The following is a 23,468-nucleotide window of genomic DNA, read 5'->3' on the forward strand; positions in this document are numbered from 1 at the left end:
ATCAACATGAGGCTTGTAGGCCGGCGTCTCCCGATTGGCTGCCTCCCTGGCACCGCCCAGCGCCCCGGCGTCCGCGTCCGGCGGGGAGGCGGCGGCTTCCGGCCGGGGCGGTACGGTTGCTGCAGAGGCGCCTTGGACGCCGGGCCGCGTGTGTACTCTCGGGGGCGTGGCGGCGGGAAGAGCCGGGCGGCAGGCGCTGGCGGTCTCCGGGTGGCCGCGCCTCCCCTGGAGCCGGGCTCTGCGGGCACGTGAGTGGGAGCGGAGCGGCGGGGAGAAGCCGACCCGGCCGACGAGGTCCGGCTCGCGGCTGAAGGACCTCCTCATCTCCACAGGCCCTGGAAGTTCAAGCCTCGGTTGGTGTTTTGTTGTGGTTTGTTTTCGTTTTCTCGGCGGGGGAGTGCGTGGGACTGATCTGCCCGAACCGCCGCCGACTGAAAAGTTTCCACACGTTGGGGGGCAGGGGAGGCGGGCGTTTGAGGAGACACGGTTCCCCTTATCCAGAGCTTCTGTGACCCCGTCCCTTTCCTTCACAACCCTCTTCTCGCGCGGGATCTACCCCGCCCCTCACCTCCTGTACTCGACCCCTCTGGGGTTTCTCTCTTCCCCAGGAGGCCATGGATACCTCGACGCCTTTGCCTCCCGTTGCCCCCTCCCCGGCCTGCAACCCAGCCCCACGGACGATCCAGATCGAGTTCCCTCAGCATAGCTCGTTACTCCTGGAGGCCCTGAACCGCCACAGGCTGGAGGGAAAGTTCTGTGACGTGTCCCTCCTGGTGCAGGGCCGCGAACTTAGGGCCCACAAAGCGGTGTTGGCTGCCGCCTCTCCTTACTTCCACGACAAACTTCTTCTGGGGGATGCACCACGTCTCACCCTGCCCAGCGTCATCGAAGCCGACGCCTTCGAGGGGCTGCTCCAGCTCATTTATTCCGGACACCTCCGTCTGCCACTGGATGCTCTCCCTGCCCACCTCCTTGTGGCCAGTGGTCTCCAGATGTGGCAAGTGGTAGATCAGTGCTCAGAGATCCTTAGAGAACTAGAAAACTCAGGTGGTGGGATTTCAACTCGGGGAGCGACCCCTTTCCACACACTTCTTTCCACCACATCCTCTCCAGGAGGCTGGTGCATCCGCTCTTCCCCTTTCCAGACTGTGGCGCAGTCTTCTGCTTCTACCCAGAGCCCCGTTGGAGGGGAGGGGAGTGAACTGGGAGATATGTTACAGCTTCAAGTTGAAGAAGAGGAGGAGGAGGAGGAGGAGGAAGAAGAAGATGAGGAGGACCAGGGGTCAACAGCACCCCCTCAGACGCCTCAGCCTCAGAGAGGGTCAGGGGGTTTTCCCCGCCCTCCTGTATCCCACACCCTGCCCACATCCACTACTCCTTGCAGGCTTCCAGAGGGCGAGAGTGCTCCACCTGAGCCTCCTGCCCCTCATACTGCACTGCCTCCCAAAATCTTCTACATTAAGCAGGAACCCTTTGAGCCCAAGGAGGAGATATCAGGAGGTGGAACTCAGTCTGGAGGAACAAAGGAGGAGACCAAAGTGTTTCTAGGAGGGGACACTGAAGAGAATGGAGAGCTAGGGTTCTTGCTGCCCTCAGGAGCAGGGCCAACATCTGGAGGAGGTGGTCCATCCTGGAAACCAGTGGATCTTCATGGGAATGAAATCCTGTCAGGGGGTGGGGGACCTGGGGGAGCAGGGCAAGCTGTGCATGGGCCTGTGAAGCTAGGCGGGGCACCCCCTGCAGATGGAAAACGCTTTGGTTGTTTGTGTGGGAAGCGGTTTGCAGTGAAGCCAAAGCGTGACCGGCACATCATGCTGACTTTCAGCCTTCGGCCCTTTGGCTGTGGCATCTGCAACAAGCGCTTCAAGCTGAAGCACCATCTAACAGAGCATATGAAGACCCACGCTGGAGCCCTGCATGCCTGTCCTCACTGTGGCCGCCGGTTCCGAGTCCATGCCTGTTTCCTTCGCCACCGGGACCTGTGCAAGGGCCAGGGCTGGGCCACTGCTCACTGGACTTACAAGTGACTACTGAGGCCATACACTAACTTCCAGGACAAGGGAGCCACTGCTGCTGTTGGATACTTACCCCTCACTACCATGGCACCCGAATCCTGTATCTTGTTAATTATGCCAAGAGGATAGCTATATTATGGACCTCTTGTTTTTGGGTGTGGGCTTCAACCTGACCGATTTGGAAACTCTGATTTCTCATCTCACTCCAGGTTTTGGCTAACTACCCTACAGGAAAGTGGTTTACAGGCCATATATAAATCGATCAGTTGCCCATAATAGATATTCTTTTCATACAGGAAACTGGAATTCAGATTAGAAGTTTATTTGATGAGAGAGGAGTTAGCAAGAAAAATTATGATAAATATTTCATTCAGTCTCTGTGAGTAGTTAAGGGAGCTGGTCTCCATCTAGAGATATGTTTGATTCAGAGTTCTAGTAATCTGGAGACTAAGCTCTAAGCTTTACTCTCCCTCATCATTGCTGAAATTATGTGAGTAGAGGTCTTCTTATATACTTTTGTTAAAATTTTCCAGAATCCCTTCAGATTATAAATTGCTTTCTCACTAATAGGTAATTTTGCAACACCTTTTTTTTTGTATGCTGTAGTTGAGCACTTTAACAGATTGAGCATTCCATGTGTCACTTAGACCCCTCTTTAATAGAGGATCTTAGTTCCCGGACCAGGGGTCTAACCTACGCCCCCTGCAGTGGAAGCGCGGAGTCTTAACCACTGGACTGCCCGGGAAGTCTCTCTTGTCTACCTTTGACCACCACTGATCATCCATATTGATCACACTGACTGGAATGTGACCAGTGAACTCAGGAGATGGCCACTGACCTAAAATACGCTCAGGGTAGCACCACCGCTCTGAAGAAGTGGCTATGGTCAGAGGGACTCAGGGCTGAGACGGCACATGCTGAAAACTAGAGAAATAACTGCACAGTGGGACCTCACCCCCTCCCTTTCCATCCCTACCCACACTTGACAGCCCCTTGGTCGACACATAGAAGGATAGATGTTGGAATGGGGAGATTGTCATAAGTTTCTTAATTTCTTCAAATAAACTTTGCCGTGAAAGCTAAGCTGACAGTGGACTGAATTGAGTCATTTATATGGGAGAGACGATGTGAGAACAGAGTTGCAAAGACTTGGACGTATTCCTTATGCGGCTGGGTTATGTTGATGGGGGAAGAATCAGATAGTCTCACACTGCTGCAGAGAACACTGTCCTGGATGTCAGTGGGCCAGATTCTCAGCCCTGATCTGCCCCTGAATAACTTCTGGTAAGTTGCCTTATTTTTCAGAGTCCGAACTGTTTTGTTTATTTTATTTTTTATTTTAAAATTTTTTTTTGGTGGGGTGGGTGGTATGTACCTCCTAACTGGTTCTCTGTCTTCTTTTTTTTAAGGGGTTGGTCACATGATCTTTACCTATAATATTCCCTGACTTCATGTATTAATGTTTATTGTTTGGTTTGTTCTACATTTATTGCAAAGCACTGTACTAGACCCTGACTTATACTCTACCCTCAGAGAGTTCACAGCTACTACCAAAGCTAGACATAATGACAATGTGGTATGGTAAGTCCATGATGGGAGACAGTACAAGCTACTGTAGTGGCACAAAGGAAGCTGAGTAAAGACCTGTGATGGGTCACCAGAGGTTTCACAAAGAACTCCATTGCCAGAGTGTGGCAGTGGGTGTGGGTGGCTGAATTGATGTGGAAATGGTGAACATGAGTTGAAGTCACAACTATAGAGCCAGGAGTGACAGCCTTTGCCAAAGCACGTTCCTCAAAAGTTAATAGGTATGGAACCTAAAGGGGCTAAGAAATATGACTTTATGGCTGAGAAGGTGAGTTGTAGCTGGGATCTGTCAGCCTTTCTAAAGAGCCTTGCCATGATACCATCCCCACTGTAAGGACTGTGACCACATTGGATAAGGGGCCAGGGATGGAGGCTGCCAACCTTGGATCTACTACCATCCCACCCACCTGTCATTCTTTTGGCACACGTTCTGTAGCTGACTATATCTGTTGGCCAGGATCCTTGGGTTGCAAGCAATGGAAAGTGGCTCTGACTAACCTTATCAACACAGGAATCTGAAGGATGTGGGGTGGCTCCTGGAATGGAAGGAAGGGCTAAAAGACCAGCCTTTGGAAGGACAAGACCTGGGTCAGCTCCAGGGGTTCAGGGAGCAGGAACTGGGGAATTTTTCTGGTCATGTGTTTTGGGATGATGACCCAGTCAATCTTATTTCTTCTGTCACTCATCTCAAGATAAAATTTCCCAGGAGAGAACTCTGGGCCTCAGGGCCATCCTCTGACCAGAGCACCTTGATCATATGTTCCATTGAGGCAACAAATCCTGGAATCCTCAAGGGAAATTGAACTTCTGGGACAGAAGAGTGGGGAATGGGTGCTGGCCAGCCCACAAGAACAGAGGCCCACCCCTACAATCTCCATATGTTGCCCATCTTGGGATCCGTAAAGCCTCAGATATACCTGGCACTGAATAGGTGTCCAAACTTAGGGCAGAATTGCTTCCTCCCTCTCCTTAATCCCCATAGCACTTTACTACTTCTGTAAAGCCAATTAAGACACCATGTTAGAAGTTTGGGTTTTCTTTCCAAGTTATAGGATTATAGGGAGATTGAGTTCCATGATGAAAGATTTTGTTTTAAACAAACTTAAACGTGCACCTCTCTGCTTCTGTCCTTTCCTCCTTATAGTGGAAGAGATGTCCCTTCTAATGTCCAAGGCTAGACCCCTTCCCAGAGCCTTTGCTCTTTTAATTATCCTTTCTGTGCTATATCTTCACTCTCTGTCTCTGTAGTTTCTCATTAGCATTTATTATGTTCATAGGGTTGTGAGAATTAATACATGTAAAATGCTTAGAACAGTGCCTTGCACTCAGTAAACTCGATAAATGTCAACTTATTATGAGTGAGAACAGTAGTTCCCCACACCTTTACAGGGATCAGTTCTCTCAGGGAAGGGTCACATACATAAAGGGAAAATATTTTCAACTAAAAGGGAAGTGAAGCATACAGCACTCAGTTAAGGATTAGATGTTATTGTTTTAATTATTACCTTTCTCATAAATGCTAGAGTTTTTCAGGGCCCTTTCCCCCATCTTCTAACTTGATACACTCCTGGGTGATTTTTATCCACTCTTCTGAGTTAAAGCATTTATTTATTTATTTATTTATTTACTTACTTACTTACTTACTTTCGGCTGTGTTGGGTCTTCGTTGCTGTGCACAGGCTTTCTCTAGTTGCGGTGAGCGGGGGCTACTCTTCGTTGCGGTGCGCAGGCTTCTCATTGCGGTGGCTTCTCTTTGTTGCAGAGCACAGGCTCCAGGCATGCGGGCTGCAGTAGTTGTGGCACATGGGCTCAGTAGTTGTGGCTCGTGGGCTCTAGAGCGCAGGCTCAGTAGTTGTGGCGCACAGGCTTAGTTGCTCTGCGGCATGTGGGATCTTCCCGGACTAGGGCTTGAACCCGTGTCCCCTGCATTGGCAGGCGGATTCTTAACCACTGCACCACCAGGGAAGTCCCCTGAGTTAAAGCATTTAAATACTGATGACCCTTAGTTTTTTATCTCCAGTTTTCCGTGACCCCCAGACCCACTTAGATTTCTTCCCTCTTTCCTGCCTTCCTTCAGCAATAAGTGTCTGCTGTGTACCAGGCACTGATGAAAAAAGCAGAAGGTATCACAGGGGATTGGGCCCTGGATTGTCACTTTAAGAGACAGATGTTTAAACCAGCTATGTAGGTATTTCATAGATATATCAAAAAGGAAAGGAAATAAAACAGGCAATAAGGTGGAGAGTAACAGAAAAGGAAGGCATACTGTACACATTTATCTAGTATCCAAAGGAAAAGAAAGACCCAGACATGCAAAACAGGGCAAGGAAAGTGGTTCTAGTAAAGTGTTCAGCAGATGTAAAGGCCAAGGAAGAGAAAGGGAGGTATATTTGATGAGACCAGTGGACCTGGAGAGGAATGAGATGTTGTCTTAGTCCATTCCAGCATCTGTAACAGAATACCACAGACCGGGTGGCTTATAAACAATGGAAGTTTATTTCTCACAGTTCTGGAGGCTGGGAAGTCCAAGATCAAGCACCAGAAGATTCAGTGTCATGAAGACCTGCTGCCTGGCTCATAGACAGTCATCTTGCTGTATCTTCACATAGTGCAAAGAGAAAGGGAGCTCTCTGGAGTCTCTTTATAAGGGCACTAATCCCATTCATGAGGTCTTCACCTTCCTGACCTAATCACCCCAAAGCCCCACCTCCCAGTAACATCACATCAGGGATTAGGACTTTAACATAATTTTGAGGGACATAAGCATTCAGTTCATTGCAGATGTGATTGAAGAGGTGGGCTAGGCTATATAGAGCCTTGCACATCGTGATGAGGAATGCGGATTTTATTCTAACTGCAATGAGAAGGCGATAAAGAGTTTAAAGTAGGGGAGTAATGATCTTTTCACATTTTAAAGAGATTCCTATAGCTATAGAGCGAATATTGGATCATTAAAGGGCAAGATTCTTGGAAGAAAAAAAAAGGGGGGGGGTGGTGCCAAGAGTGGGAGCAGGGAAACAAATTAGACTATTTCATTAGTGCAGACAAGAAGTGAGTAAATGCAGCAGATATGGAGAGAAGGAGATGGATTAAAGCTGTTATTATATTTTGAGGTAGGGCTGACAACGTTTTAACAGGTTAATATAGAGATTGTGGGAAAGTAAAAAATCAGGTATGACTTCTAGAGTTTTGGCTTGAGCAGTTGAATTGGAGGCCATTTAATGAGTGGGAAACAGGAATAGAACTTGGGAGTGGATCAAGGGCAGATGCATGTATTGACCAGGGTTCTTCTAGACCAGGGGTTGGCAAACTTATTCTATAAAGGATAAGATAGTAAATATTAGGCTTTGCATGCTAAGAAGCAAAATCAAGGATATTATATAGGTACATAGAAATTAAGGAAAACAAACTCCCATGATTCCTTTGAATTTATTGACAAAATTCAAATTATAATAATTGAGCACAAATTTTTGTAGTACGGGTCTGCTGCTTAATTGGGGTTCAGACTTAGTGTTTCCTATCATTAAAATCAATTGCAAATGTTCATCTGTTAGTGCTGATCTATAATAAAATTTTATGTATTTCATCTTTGAAAATGTCTTCACACAGATAGTACTGCCAAATATTGGTATCAATCCCAAGAGCATATGATTTTAACTGAGCACGTTCATCACTTGAAAGGCATTTATAGAATTCTGTAATTTATATTCTCTTCATACTTGCCTCTTATCACATCATTACACTGTAGGTCAAGCACATCCAATTGAAGGTTAGGTGGAAGTGCCACAATTGCACAGTTAAATGAAATATAGAAATTTCCTTTGCACTTGCACTGAGGTCTGAAAAACATTGCTGGAACTGTAGTTTGAGCTCAGAATATGTATCTGTTGAAAATTTGTGTAGGAATGGAGATCTTGCTTCTTGTTCTTGACTCTACATGCAATTAAAACAACTTTAATGATTTTGCTGTGATGTATGTTTCCATATAAACTCTGTTTTGCCTTGTAGTTTTTTGGCTTGTAAGAAACGGTACCACATCTGTAGCATGTCCACTGGCCGATGTATGGATGAACAAAGTGTGGTATTTATATACGATGGAATGTTACTCAACCTTAAAAAGGAAAGAAATTCTGACACATGCTCCAACATAGGTGAACCTTGAAGACATTATGCTAAGTGAAATAAGCCAGGTACAAAAGGAAAAATACTGTATGATTCTGCTTATATGAGGGACTTAGAGCAGTCAAGTTCATAGAGACAAAGTATAATGGTGGTTGCCTAGGGGCTGGGGAGAGCAGGAAATGGGGAGTTATTGTTTAATAGGTACAGAGTTTCAGTGTGGAAAGATGAAAAAAGTTCTGCAGATGGATGGTGGTGATGGTTGCACAACAACATGAATTACTTAGTGCCACTGAACTGTACACTTAAAAATGGTTTAAAACATGCTTTAAATTGTAAATTTTGTTATGTATATTTAACCACAATAAAAAAATAAATGAACCACTAATGAGCTAATGGATCTAGGCGTTGAGCATCAGTGGCTGCTAATAGCACAAAAAAGAAACAAACAGACTTTATGTGCTTCTTATGGAAAACACCACCACTACCCATTAATTAGTCTGGCCAAAAATACTGAACTTGAATGTGATCAAGCCTCAAGATATAACTACCAATTCACAGAAGATGCAGAAGGCAGGGAAACATGTTAAACCATACCACAGTGATGCAATCAGCAAAACTGAGACTGTAAGAAATTCTGGGGAATAAATAACCAGTTTTCTTCAAAAAGAAAATTGCAAGGGGAAAAAAGCGATGGAAGGTAATCTGTAGTTTAAAAGATTTTAAAGGACATTAACCAATCATAATGCGTGGACCTTACTTGGATAAAGTTCTAAAAAGATTTTTTTTTAATTTTATGACCTTTATGAGACAACTGACTGGACATCTGATGATATCAGGAGTTATTGTTAAAAATTTTAGCTGTGATAATGGTATTGTGAGTTAAGTTTAAAAAGAGGGGGAGCCCTTGTGTTTTGATGGCATTGGTTATTTATGGATAGATATATTTATGCATAGTTGTGGACTGAATAAAAATGCCAACTACATGTATGAGCTCTAGAGAATTGTATTAATTATAATTTGCATATATATATAGTCACTTTTTTAAAAGATTGAGAAATAAATTTGGAAATAGTTATATACAGTAAGAACATCTAATCAGAAATTTTATATTAAACATTCTGGTTTGTGTTCTAGTCCAAGTTAATAAAACTTTCTACTTGAATCTTGAAAACAAAATAATCAGTTGCTCTCTGTATTGACTTAGAAAGATCTCCAGCATATATATTTTTTAAATTTATTTATTTTATTTATTTTTGGCTGCCTTGGGTCTCCGTTGCTGCATGGGGGCTTTCTCTAGTTGCGGCGAGCGGAGGCTACTCTTTGTTGTGGTGTGCGGGCTTCTCATTGCAGTGGCTTCTCGTTGCGGAGCACGGGCCCTAGGTGCGCGAGCTTCAGTAGTTGTGGCTCGCGGCCTCTAGATCACAGGCTTAGTAGTTGTGACACACGGGCTTAGTTGCTCCGCGGCATGTGGGATCTTCCTGGACCAGGGATCGAACCCGTGTCCCCTGCATTGGCAGGCAGATTCTTAACCACTGCGCCACCAGGGAAGTCCTCCAGCATATATTGTTTAGTGAAAAAAGCAAAGTGCAGAACGATATATATAACATATAACATGCTTTGTTTTGTATGAGAGACAGTAAGAGTAGGGAGGAAATAAGAAAAGTATATTTGCAAAAAGAAGCACTACTGGGATAAACAAGAAACCAATAACAACGGGAAAAGAAGTTGAGCTAAGGACAGAAACAAGACTATGTGTGCTTTAAGACTCCTTTATGTGTACTTTGAATTATGTAATTCCACTAACTAAGCATGGCTTCTTGGAGAAATTGCTGATTCCATGTCTAGAAGCAGACATTTTTCAAAGTGCACCTGGGATACCTTTTCATGTTAAGAAGCAAGAAAGCTTTAGAAGATAATGTCATGTCAAAAGGACCTAGGAGCCCATGTGAAAGTGTCCCCGCTGAACAAAGTTGTCACAATCTTAGCAACTAAAAGAATAATGATTGAATTTAACACTGATTCAGTGAAATTCATTATTTTATGATGATACTCAAAATGAGAGTAAATCAAGAAGTCTCAATGGTTACTTTTGTTACCAATTTTAAAACATTTACTTTGAAAATTGGTAATTAAAGGGAAAATATTAAGTGTTATTTTGCTATTCCAGTAAAAATTTATTTTAGGATAACCAAATAGTCCTAGTTAATGAAGAAGCCTTCACAGACTTCTTGTAAACAATGTGAAAGAAACAAAATAATTAGAAAAACATAGTTTCACAAACTCCAATGAAATTATTGATTCAGGCAAGGGTTATCAACTGGTGTTAAAACCAATAGATGAGGGACTTCCCTAGTGGCGCAGTGGATAAGAATCTGCTTGCCAATGCAGGGAACACGGGTTCGATCCCTGGTCCAGGAAGATCCCACATGCCATGGAGCAACTAAGCCCGTGCGCCACAACTACTGAGCCTGCCCTCTAGAGCCCGCGAGGCACAACTACTGAAGCTGGCGGCCCAGAGCTGGTGCTCCGCAACAAGAGAAGCCACCGCAAGGAGAAGCCCACACCTCACGATAAGGGCTAGCCCCTGCTCGCCACAACTAGAGAAAGCCCGCACGCAGCAACGAAGACCCAACACAGCCAAAAATAAATAAAAATTAAAAAAAAAAACCCAATAGATGATTGATTGTTGTAAACATTCATATAGAGCCAAAGTAACACCACACAGATTACTTTCCAATCTGAAGAGGGAAAGCGTTAACTGTAAATTGAGTGATCAATTTTAGCATCACTAGTGGTTGATCATATGTGTCCTTTAATGAAATGTAATATTCACAACAATATAATAACGATATGACTTTATTCTTTCTAGTACCTCATATTCTAGTTCAGGCATCCCTCAGAGGATTTAATCCATTCGTAAAAACATGTTGGATAGTGAATTTTTAGGTAGTGGGAGTCTGTGCATCATTATTTTAAGTAGAAAAAAATAATATATTCCCAGCACATCTAAAAGCCCCAACCAATTTCCTTCAGTACTTGAAACACTCTAAAATATATATATACACACACATATATAAAACAATCAACGAGGTTTTTCTGCTTAAGATAAAGCCTTTAAAACACCAGCTATCTAATTGTTTAACACTTAATTAACTCACTAATGACTTTATTTGTGCAGTAACCCTATAAGGTACAAATCGTGTTTTCCTTTTAACTGTAACAAACGTGTACTGTAATGTAAATGAACAGTGAAATAATATGTTAAAGACACATAATGAAGGCAAATAACACCAATAATAAACAAGGCAAGTTTTTAAACATGATTACTGAAGATTGCAGTGCTTCCTGAGTGAGGTTTGGAGATGAGAAGGGAGATATGGAGGCTGTAGTCACTGTTGGTGTCTAGGGGTGGATGAAGGTGACGAAGAATGAGCTTCGGAAGAAATGAGTGAAACAGTAAATGTCCGAGGTTCATCCATTGTCAGATCCAAGAAGCTGGTGGATAGTCTGCTTTCCTTGGCAATGGAGTCGTCAGAAGTGGATGATTGTGAATCAGCTTCTGAAAGTATTGACAAAGCATGACCAGAAACTCAAAATGTACAGGTGTTACATTCCCTTTGCTTGTGTTATGCAGCTTCTGATAACCCTAGACTGTGCTGGAAATTGCATTTTTGAATGTGATTTTTCTGTTCTTGTCATGATCATGATCTCTTGTAATCAACAGCAACCATTCTGTCTACATGATCTAAACTTTCCTTTAAAGATTTATTGTCAAGTATTAGTGGCTCTTTGTATTAGTCTTCTAGGGCTGCCATGACAAAATACCACAGGCTGTTGGCTTAAACAAGAGATATTTATTTTCTCATGGTTCTGGAGACTAAGTTCAAGATTAAGATGCCAGGAGGGGGCTTCCCTGGTGGCACAGTGGTTAAGAATCCGCCTGCCAACGCAGGGGACACGGGTTCGAGCCCTGGTCCAGGAAGATCCCACATGCTGCAGAGCAACTAAGCCCGTGCGCCACAACTACTGAGCCTGCACTCTAGAGCCCGCGAGCCACAACTACTGAGCCCCCGTGCCTCAACTACTGAAGCCCGCGTGCCTAGAGCCCATGCTCTGCAACAAAAGAATCCACTACAGTGAGAAGCCCGCGCACCACAACGAAGAGTAGTCCCCGCTTGCCGCAACTAGAGAAAGCCCGCGTGCAGCAACGAAGACCCAATGCAGCCAAAAATAATAAATAAATAAAATAAATACATTTATTTAAAAAAAAAAAAAAAGATGCCAGCAGGTTTGGTTTCTCCTGAGGCCTCTCTCCTTAGCTTGCAGACTGCTGCCTTCTCACTGGGTCCTCACATGACCTTTCTCTTTGCACGTGCACTCCTGGTGTCTCTATTCTTGCAAAGACACCCCTCATACTGAATTGGGGCTCCACCCTTAGGACCTCATTTAGCCTTAATTACTTCTTTAAAGGCTTTATCTCCAAATAGTCACATTGAGCATTAGAGTTTCAACATATGAATGGAGGAGGGCACAATTCAGTCCATAACACTCTTCTTCCTCCAACTTAGTTCCTTCCAGCATTATTCCTTCCAATTGAATATGTTTCTTGGAAGGAACATGGTAAAGTTTTCCAAATCAACATTTTTAATAATTTGTCTTTATTTTCTCACACACAGGAAATAGGATATTCATAGTAAATGGAAAGGTATGTATGGCCATATATCCTTTTATGCTTTCACCTCTTAATATACTTTATCACTCCCAATATACATACTTCTAAGGGTTTTATAGTTTTAGCTTTCACTTTTAGGTCTTTGATCCATTTTGAGTTAATTTTTGTATATTATGTGGGGTAAGGCTCCACAATCATCATTTTGCATGTAGATTGTCTAATGTCCTTTCATTTTAGCCTGAAGGGCTCCCTTAGCACTTCTTATAGAGCAGGTCTCCTAGCAGTTAACTCCGTCAGCTTTTGTTTATCTGGGAATGTCTTAATTTCTTCTATATTCTTGAAGGATAGTTTTGTAGGATATAGAATTCTTGGTTGACAGGTTTCCTCCACCCCCACCCCAGCACTTTATTTATTTATTTGGCCACACTGCTCCCCCACCAGGGATTGAACCCAGGCCCACAGCAGTGAAACACTGAGTCCTAACCACTGGACCACCAGGGAACCCCCATTTTTTTTTCACCCCAGCACTTTAGTTATGTCATCCCACTGCCTTTTGGCCTCCGCGGTTTCTGATTAAAAATAGGTTGTTAATACTTATTGGTAATCTCTTGCACATTATGATTCACTTCTCTCTTACTGCTTTCAAGATTCTCTTTATTTTCGGCTTTCAGCAGTTTGATTATATGTCTCAATGTGGATCCCTTTGAGTTTTTCCTACTGGAAGTCCATTGAGCTTCTTGGGTGTATATATTCATGTCTTTTATCAAATTGGTGTGGGGGTGGGGGTTAGCCATTAATTCTTCAAATATTTTTCCTGCCCCTTTCTCTCTCTCCTCTCCTTCTTGGGACTCACATTATGCCTATGTTGGTATGTCTGATGGTGTCTCACAGATCTCTTAGGCTCTGTTCATTTTTCTTCATCCTTTTATTTTTTCTTCCTGCTCTTCAGACTGGATACTTTCAGTTGGCCTATTTTCAAGTTCACTGATCTTTCCTCTGTCTGCTCAAATCAGCTTTTGAAACCTTCTAGTGAATTTTTCATTTCAGTTAGTGTACTTTTCAACTCCAGAATTTCTGTTTGGTTTGTTTTATCATTTATATCTCTTTATTGATATTCTTTTTTCCCCCATGAATGGGCCATACTTTCCTGTTTCTTTGCATGCTTCATAATTTTTTGTTGAAAACCGGATATCTTGAATATTATGGGGGGAAAAACAAAAGAAAGAAAAGGAAAGGAAAATTACTCTCTAGGTCTTTCCAGATTGGCTCTGGGTTGGGAAAACTCCTTCAGTGCTTAACCAGGCCATTTACAACTCTTTCTTAGCCTGCACTTCCTACATCTGCGGCAGATGCCTTGTAAGTGATACCTGCCCTCTTCAAGATTTGCCCCTGAATTCCTCCGTGACTTCTAGGCTAATAATTTGGATCTTTTATTATGGCCCAACTGGGGAAATACTGACTCTACTTTGGGAGAAAATAAATTATTCACCAAAAGACTTGCAGAATCCGGTTAATATGTACCAGTAGTAACTGGGAGAATGTACCAGGGGATGGGGATCTTGAGGGTGCTGGAACAAGGGGACTGGAATATAAGACCAGATAAGGAAGACATAGTAATATAAGGACACTCTTTTGTGAATAGGATTTAATATCCTGGCAAAGACACCTGGAACTGATCCTAGTACATCACTGAGAAAGCTCCTTAAAGCTTGGGAAAACAATACCCCATAGTGAGAGAGGTGGAGGTGCTGGAACTGCCTTGGAAAAGTTAAAATGTAGACATGCTAGGGACTTCCCTGGTGGTCCAGTGGTTAAGACTCTGCACTTCCAATGCAGGGGGCCTGGGTTCGATCCCTGGTCAGGGAACTAGATCCCACATGCAGCAACTAAGAGCCTGCATGCTGCAACTAAAAGATCCTGCATGCTGCAACTAAAAGATCCTGCATGCTGCAACTAAAGATCCCACATGCCACAATGAAGATACCTCATGCCGCAACTAAAGATCCTGCATGCTGCAGTGAAGATTCCCTGTGCCACAACTAAGGCCCAATGCAGCCAAATAAATAAATAAATAAAATTTTTTTTTTAAAAAAAAGGAATAGAAGGAATTGTCTTTAAAAAAAAATGTAGACGTGCTAGAATAAATTTACCTTAAAATCAAAGAACTCGTCAGTTGACTGTTTTCCCTGGGAGGCCAGAGGACACTCCCCTCAATAAAGCAATAAGAAATCTGCTAGAGATGAGCACTGACATTGTTGAGAATATCAGTAGTAGCTGTTCTATGAAAGCTAAGATTCATCATAGAGGAGGCTGATATGGAACTGGAGTCCGTAGTGTCAGTGGAGATGACAGGATTTTGAAAGAGTAGAGGCCCTGACTTACTTGTCAGGGGCAAGGCAGACATAATTACCATAATAGGCAGCAAAGCAAGAATGGCAACTAGAGGGAAGAGACGGAGATCTGTGGCAATGGCTAATAGGCCAAAGTATTCCCAGTGCAAGGTAGATAGAAAGCCAGGTAGGATATTAACTCAACCTATATAATCAAAAAGAAACAAGAGTGAATGAGCCAAAGGCTGATGTTTGCTACTGAAAAGAAGAATCTTATCCCTCACTCAATTGCTAGACCAGAACAAGTTCTCAGACCCAGAGAAGACTGAATTATCTTGAGGAAGGACTCTGTGACAGCACGGTAGAAGTTCCTCTAATCCTAAAGGGACCTGTTGTACTTTAATAAGGGGACTGTACACAGGAAAAAAGAGGAACCACAAGATCTTTTGTGAGATGTGGATTTTAGAATCCGGAATGACACTGGTATCAGGATACAAAAAGCGACATCATGGCCCCCCTATTAAATGGTATAGGGAAGGTGGGTGATAAATGGAGTTCTGACCCAAGATTTTTTCACAGTAGGTCGTATGGGTCTGTGGAACAATCCTCTGGTAATATCCCTAATTCCCAAAAGCACAGTAAGAATGGATCTATTTAGACTCTGATAGAACCCTCCTAGTAGTTCCCTGATCTATGGAGTAAGAGCCATAATGGTAGGAAAAGACAAGTAAAAGCCCCCAAAACAGTCTCTCCTACCTCCACCAAGCCAAGATCAATTAGAAGTAGTTTTGCATCCTACATGGAATGGCAGAGATTAACATCATCCTCAAATACTTAATGCAGTTGTTATATTTCCTTTTTTTTTTTTTATATTTCCTTTTTTTTTTCTTCACTACTGTGGCTCCTGTAAAAACCAGATTGATTATGGTGGATGGTGGTGGACTATTTGATAATCCATCATAGCCTCTGGCTCTTGGCATATGGCTTTTGATCTGGTAATTGTATTCTTTTCTATCTCTATCAGGAAGGAAGTTCAGAAACAGTTCACACTCACACGGAATAGACACCAGTGTACAGTCATGGTTTTTCCCAGGACTACTCCCTTGCACCCTCTCTTGCTCTCTGTCACAATATAGGCTAACATGACCTTGATCACCTGGATAGTCTCCAGAGTATTATACTGATCCACTATATTGAAAACATCTTAGACCAGGGAGCGGGAAGTAGCAAGTACCCTGGATGCTCCCATAAGACACAGGTATACCACAAGGTAAGAGTTAAACTATACACAGATTCAGGGGTATCTCATATTGGTGCAGAATTAGGAGTCCAATGATGTTGGACATGATGCACCTTATTGTTGATGTGGATAAAGTTTTTGTGGTCTCAATAGATCAAACCAGCTATAACATTCCCTTAAACCAAAGCCTAATCCACAGCAAGGCCCTAACTCTCTTCAATTCTATGAAGGCTGAGAGAGATGAGGAAGCTGCAGAAGAAAGTTTGAAGCTAGCAGAAGTTGGTTCATGCAGTTTAAGAAAAGAAGCCATCTCCATGACACAAAAGTGCAAGGTGAAGCAGCAAGTGCTGATGTAGAAGCTGCAGGAAGTTAGCCACAAGATCTAGCTAATTCATACAAGTGGCTATGCTAAACAACACATTTTCAATGCAGATGAAAAAGCCTTACACTGGAAGAAGATGCCATCTAGGACTTTCATAGCTAGAGAGAAGTCAGTGTCTGGCTTCAAAGCTTCAAAGGACAGGCTGACTCTCTTGTTAGGGGCTGATGCAGCTGGTGACTTTAAGTTGAAGCCAGTGCTCATTTGCCCTTCCAAAAGCCCTAGGGCCCTTAAGAATTATGCTAAATCTACTCTGCCTGTGCTCTGTAAATGGAATAACAAAGCCTGGATGACAGCACTTTTGTTTACAGCATGGTAAAGACAAATACTGTATGATATCACTTAAATGTGGAATCTGAAAAATAGTGATTATAACAAAAAACGAAACAGACTCACAAATATAGAGAAAAAACTAGTGGTTACCAGTGGGGAGAGGGAAGGGGGTAGGGTCAAGACAGAGGTAGGGAATTAAGAGGTACAAAGTACTATTTATAAAATAAATAAGCTACAGAGATACATAGTACAACACAAGGAGTATAGCCAATGTTTTATAATAACTGTAAACGGAATATAACCTTTAAAAATTGGGAATCAGGGACTTCCCTGGTGGTCCAGTGGTTAAGACTCCATGCTCCCAATGCAGGGGGCCCGGGTTCCATCCCTGGTCAGGGAACTAGATCCCGCATTCCACAACTAAAAAAAAAAGATCCTGGATCCCGCAACGAAGATCCCACCTGCCACAACTAAGACCTGGCAGCAGCCAAATAAGTACATAAATAAATAAATAAAATATTTTTTTTAAAAATTGTGAATCACTATGTTGTATACCCAAGACATGTAATATTGTACATCAACTATATACTTCAAAAAAACCCACAAAACTATAGTATAGTGTAAACATAACTTCTTTTTCCTTTTTTTTTTTTTGGCCACACCCTGCGCAGTCCCTTAGTTCCCCAACCAGGGATCAAACCCGTGCCCTCGAAGATGGTTATTTTGAGACTGTAGTCTGCCATCTTCTTGGTCTGCTGGCTTTCTGAATAAAGTCGTACTCCTTGCCTCAAAAACAACAACAACAAAAAACCCCATGCCCTCTGCATTGGGAGTATGAAGTCAAACTGGACCACCAGGGAAGTCCCTGTAAACATAACTTTTATATGCACTGGAAAAACAAAAAATTTGTGTGACTTGCTCTATTGCAGTATGTGCTTTTTTGAGGTGGTCTGGAAACAAACCTGCAATATTTCCGAGGTATGCCTGTATTAGCGGAGGGATCACCCACACCCTTGAAAAGTTCTGTGGTTGCTGTCCATTGTAGGCCAGTTATGCATGTAGGAGATGCCTGATTTCAATGAAGATGATGATATTCCATTGTAGCAGAGGCCAAGTGTAAGCACTTAACCATCACCCGTAAAGGGCATCACGGGTATTTCAGTAATCAGAACATTCTGGTCTTCAGAGATCTTTAGTGATACCTAATTGATCATGGTGTCCCTAGGAACAAAATTGATAATCAGCCTACTAGAATATTGCCTGATCTATATAACAGGAAAAACTCTAGGTCTGGTAGCCCAAAAACTTAACTTGAGTCACCATAGTGGAGAATGATGCCCTCTCGCCCAGTCCGAGGCTTAAGTCAGTTTACAGACCCAGAGCCTTTTGAAAAGGCCAGGTTCCCTTGAGGAAGGACCTTGCACTGCTGCCACAAATAAACACCTTAATCTTCCTCCAAGTATTTCCCAAAGGGACCTATAGCCATTTACTAGATGACTGTACACTGGGGAAAAAGAAATATCCAGACCTGTGGTTATTTCCCTGGTTACTGGAAGTATAATTGGATTAGATATATTTGGCAGCTGGATGAATCCCACATTGCCTCTGCCCTATGGGATCATTATGGGGTCACTGTGGTAGGGAGGGCTAAGTGGAAGTCTCTGGAACTTCCACCCCTTGCCAAGATAGTGAACCAAAAGTAGTACTGCATCCCTGGGGGAAATGCAGAGATTGATGCTCCCATTAAAGACTTGAAGGAAGCAGAGGTCGTGATTCCTAATCCTCCCCACTTAATTCACAGTTTGGCCTCTACAAAAGTCAGGTGGATCTTAGAAAAATTACTGTGGATGATCATAAACTTAATCTGGTGGTTATTCTGACTGCAGCTACTGTCCATGTATAATCTCTTTACTGTAGTATCTTTTACTGGACCTGTGACTCATCTAGAAATTGTGTGTCTGTATTTCAAAATTATAAAAATATGGAGCTTTAAAAGTATCTTTTAAAAAATAGGTTTCTAGCTTAGTTGCTTTGTGGTCTAAGCATATGGTCTTATATGATAATAACCTTGCAATTTGTTAAGACTTATTTTGTGTCCTAATACATAGTGAATTTTTGCCGTTTTTGTAAATGTCCCATGTGTACTTGACAGGAATGTAAATTCTCTAATTGTATGCAAGTTTGCTAATCTATGGTGTGCTAATATATTTCTTACTTTGCTTGATCTAGAAATTTCTGAGAGATATGTTAAAAATCTCCCATTGTTGTTAGAAATTATAAATGTCTCCTTATAATTCTGTAAGTTTTTGCTTTTTATATCTGTAGACTATATGATTTTGTGCATACAAATTAAGAATTATTAATTTCTCCTTATGAATTTTATCATCTGTGATTATGTAGAGATTCCCCTTCATTTCTAATAATGCTTTTTCTTTTGATTAATTTTTGTCTGGTATGTCTTTTTCCATCAATTTATTTTCAACGTTTCTGTGTCTCTCTCTCTCTCTCTTTTTTTTTAGTGTTTATTTATTTATTTATTTGGCTGTGCCAGGTCTTAGTTGCAACATGCGGGGTGTTCGTTGCCACGTGCGGGATCTTTGTTGCATAGATCTTTGTTGCATACGGGATCTTTAGTTGCAGCATGTGGGATCTTTAGTTGTGGCATGCAAACTCTTAGTTGCAGCATGTGGGATGTAGTTCCCTGACCAGGGATTGAACCCAGGCCCCCTGCATTGGGGCGCAGAGTCTTAGCTACTGGGCCACCAGGAAAATCCCACTGTGTTTCTTTATTATTTATTTATTTATTTTTAATAAATTTATTTATTTTTAATAAATGTATTTATTTTTGGCTGCGTTGGGTCTTCGTTGCTGCGTGCAGGCTTTCTCTAGTTGCGGCGAGCGGGGGCTACTCTTTGTTGCGGTGTGCGGGCTTCTCATTGCAGTGGCTTCTCTTTGTTGCTGAACACGGACTCTAGGCACACGGGCTTCAGTAATTGTGGTACGTGGGCTCAGTAGTTGTGGCTCGCAGGCTCTAGAGCGCAGGCTCAGTAGTTGGGGCACACGGGCTTAGTTGCTCCACGGCATGTGGGATCTTCCCGGACCAGGGGTCAAACCCGTGTCCCCTGCATTGGCAGGCGGATTCTTTTTTTTTTTTTTTAATCAGTCATCAATTTTGTACATATCAGTGTATACATGTCAATCCCAATCGCCCAATTCAGCACACCACCATCCCCACCCCACCGTGGTTTTCCCCCCTTGGTGTCCATACGTTTGTTCTCTACATCTGTGTCTCAACTTCTGCCCTGCAAACCGGTTCATCTGTACCATTTTTCTAGGTTCCACATACATGCATTAATATACGATATTTGTTTTTCTCTTTCTGACTTACTTCACTCTGTATGACAGTCTCTAGATCCATCCACGTCTCAACAAATGACTCAATTTCGTTCCTTTTTATAGCTGAGTAATATTCCATTGTATATATATACCACAACATCTTTATCCATTCGTCTGTCGATGGGCATTTAGGTTGCTTCCATGACCTGGCTATTGTAAGTAGTGCTGCAATGAACATTGGGGTGCATGTGTCTTTTTGAATTACGGTTTTCTCTGGGTATATGCCCAGTAGTGGGATTGCTGGGTCATATGGTAATTCTATTTGTAGTTTTTTAAGGAACCTCCATATTGTTCTCCAAAGTGGCTGTATCAATTTACATTCCCACCAACAGTGCAAGAGGGTTCCCTTTCCTCCACACCCTCTCCAGCATTTGTTGTTTGTAGATTTTCTGATGGTGCCCATTCTAACTGGTGTGAGGTGATACCTCATTGTAGTTTTGATTTGCATTTCTCTAATAATTAGTGATGTTGAGCATCTTTTCATGTGCTTCTTGGCCATCTGTATATCTTCTTTGGAGAAATGTCTATTTAGGTCTTCGGCCCATTTTTGGATTGAGGTGTTTGTTTCTTTAATATTGAGCTGAATGAGCTGTTTATATATTTTGGAGATTAATCCTTTGTCCGTTAATTTGTTTGCAAATATTTTCTCCCATTCTGAAGGCTGTTTTTTCGTCTTGTTTATGGTTTCCTTTGCTGTGCAAAAGCTTTGAAGTTTCATTAGGTCCCATTTGTTTATTTTTGTTTTTATTTCCATTACTCTAGGAGGTGGATCAAAAAAGATCTTGCTGTGATTTATGTCAAAGAGTGTTCTTCCTATGTTTTCCTCTAAGAGTTTTATAGTGTCTGGTCTTACATTTAGGTCTCAAATCCATTTTGAGTTTATTTTTGTGTATGGTGTTAGGGAGTATTCTAATTTCATTCTTTTACATGTAGCTGTCCAGTTTTCCCAGCACCACTTATTGAAGAGACTGTCTTTTCTCCATTGTATATCTTTGCCTCCTTTGTCATAGATTAGTTGACCATAGGTGTGTGGGTTTATCTCTGGGCTTTCTATCGTGTTCCATTGATCTATGTTTCTGTTTTTGTGCCAGTACCATATTGTCTTGATTACTGTAGCTTTGTAGTATAGTCTGAAGTCAGGGAGTCTGATTCCTCCAGCTCGGTTTTTTTCCCTCAAGACTGCTTTGGCTATTTGGGGTCTTCTGTGTCTCCATACAAATTTTAAGATGATTTGTTCTAGTTCCGTAAAAAAATGCCATTGGTAATTTGATAGGGATTGCATTGAATCTGTAGATTGCTTTGGGTAGTATAGTCATTTTCACAATATTGATTCTTCCAATCCAAGAACATGGTATATCTCTCCATCTGTTGGTATCATCTTTAATTTCTTTCATCAGTGTCTTACCGTTTTCTGCATACAGGTCTTTTGTCTCCCTAGGTAGGTTTATTCCTAGGTATTTTATTTTTTTGTTGCAATGGTAAATGGGAGTGTTTCCTTAATTTCTCTTTCAGATTTTTCATCATTAGTGTATAGGAATGCAAGAGATTTCTGTGCATTAATTTTGTATCCTGCAACTTTACCAAATTCATTGATTAGCTCTAGTAGTTTTCTGGTGACATTTTTAGGATTCTCTATGCATAGTATCATGTCATCTGCAAACAGTGACAGTTTTACTTCTTCTTTTCCAATTTGTATCCCTTTTATTTCTTTTTCTTCTCTGATTGCCATGGCTAGGACTTCCAAAACTATGTTGAATAATAGTGGTGAGAGTGGACATCCTTGTCTCATTCCTGATCTTAGAGGAAATGCTTTCAGTTTTTCACCATTGAGAATGATGTTTGCTGTGGGTTTGTCGTATATGGCCTTTATTATGTTGAGGTAGGTTCCCTCTATGCCCACTTTCTGGAGAGTTTTTATCATAAATGGGTGTTGAATTTTGTCAAAAGCTTTTTCTGCATCTATTGAGGTGCTTATATGGTTTTTATTCTTCAGTTTGTTAATATGGTGTATCACATTGATTGATTTGCATATATTGAAGAATCCTTGCATCGCTGGGATAAATCCCACTTGATCGTGGTGTATGATCCTTTTAATGTGTTGTTGGATTCTGTTTGCTAGTATTTTGTTGAGGATTTTTGCATCTATATTCATCAGTGATATTGGTCTGTAATTTTCTTTTTTTGTAGCATCTTTTTCTGGTTTTGGTATCAGGGTGATTGTGGCCTCATAGAATGAGTTTGGGAGTGTTCCTTCCTCTGCAATTTTTTGGAAGAGTTTGAGAAGGATGGGTATTAGCTCTTCTCTAAATGTTTGATAGAATTCACCTGTGAAGCCATCTGGTCCTGGACTTTTGTTTCTTGGAAGATTTTTAATCACAGTTTCAATGTCATTACTTGTGATTGGTCTGTTCATATTTTCTGTTTCTTCCTGGTTCAGTCTTGGAAGGTTATACCTTTCTAAGAATTTGTCCATTTCTTCCAGGTTGTCCATTTTATTGGCATAGAGTTGCTTGTAGTAGTCTCTTAGGATGCTTTGTATTTCTGCAGTGTCTGTTGTAACTTCTCCTTTTTCATTTCTAATTTTATTGATTTGAGTCCTCTCCCTCTTCTTCTTGATGAGTCTGGCTAGTGGCTTATCAATTTTGTTTATCTTCTCAAAGAACCAGCTTTTAGTTTTATTGATCTTTGCTATTGTTTTCTTTGTTTCTATTTCATTTATTTCTGCTCTGATCTTTATGATTTCTTTCCTTCTGGCAGGCGGATTCTTAACCGCTGCGTCATCAGGGAAGTCCCTGCATTAGTTTCTTTATTGTGTCCCTTAAGCCCCTTCTAATTTTGAACAGTCCCTTTTTTCATGACACTGATTAGCTGAATAGACAAGGCTGGTTGTCCTGTGGAATAGCCCACCTTCTGGTCTGATTGCTTCCATGTGGTGGTGTTTAGCATGTTTCTCTTTCCTCTAGATATCCTTTAAACTGCAAGTTAGATCCAAAGGCTTGATTAGATTTAAATCAAACTTTATTGGCTAGATCACATCACAGGTGATGCAATATTCATATCAGAAGACAGTAATATCTTACTGATCCACCTGTTATATAGTATTCTTGTACAAAGTTATATGCTAAGATTGTGTCCTTTGTTAATAGTTTGCTTCAGATTTTTTCTAGACAGAACTTCTGTTGATAGATTCCAGTGAGGATACAATGAAAAAGAGACTGGGAAGAGTGTTGGAAAAACGCATGCTGAAGATGGTGGACATATACATTTAACTTCTAACTAGGGACTTCCCTGGTGGTCCAGTGGGTAAGACTCCGCACTCCCAATGCAGGGGGCCTGGGTTCTATCCCTGGTCGGGGAACTAGATCCCACATGCATACCACAACTAAGAAGTCTGCATGCTGCAACTAAAGTCTGCATGTTGCACATGCTGCAACCTAAAAAACATGCCACAACG

General features: G+C 41.9%; 1 protein-coding gene and 1 non-coding gene across 5 annotated transcripts in view; both read left to right on the plus strand.

Annotated features, from left to right (window-relative positions):
- The first annotated feature begins 101 nt into the window (after positions 1–101).
- ZBTB9 (zinc finger and BTB domain containing 9) overlaps positions 102–23,468 on the plus strand; it is a 37,381-nt gene continuing 14,014 nt past the window's right edge. The window contains exons 1-3 of one of the 4 annotated variants that reach the window (XR_009009617.1): positions 102–353; positions 609–3,299; positions 11,523–11,540. Coding sequence is in view for 1 of the 4 variants with exons in the window: in XM_057555683.1 (XP_057411666.1) it covers positions 615–2,027 (1,413 nt within the window). In the remaining 3 variants the exon portion in view is untranslated. Of the gene's footprint in view, positions 354–608; positions 4,827–6,109; positions 6,562–11,522; positions 11,541–23,468 lie in introns of those variants that run through there. The other 3 variants (XR_009009616.1, XR_009009615.1, XM_057555683.1) reach the window with 3 other exon arrangements.
- TRNAG-UCC (transfer RNA glycine (anticodon UCC)) lies at positions 14,190–14,262 on the plus strand. Its single transcript has one exon. It is a non-coding gene; the product is annotated as a tRNA-Gly (tRNA).

Source organism: Balaenoptera acutorostrata, chromosome 10, assembly GCF_949987535.1.
Source record: "Balaenoptera acutorostrata chromosome 10, mBalAcu1.1, whole genome shotgun sequence".
In the NCBI taxonomy this organism is placed as follows: domain Eukaryota; kingdom Metazoa; phylum Chordata; class Mammalia; order Artiodactyla; family Balaenopteridae; genus Balaenoptera; species Balaenoptera acutorostrata.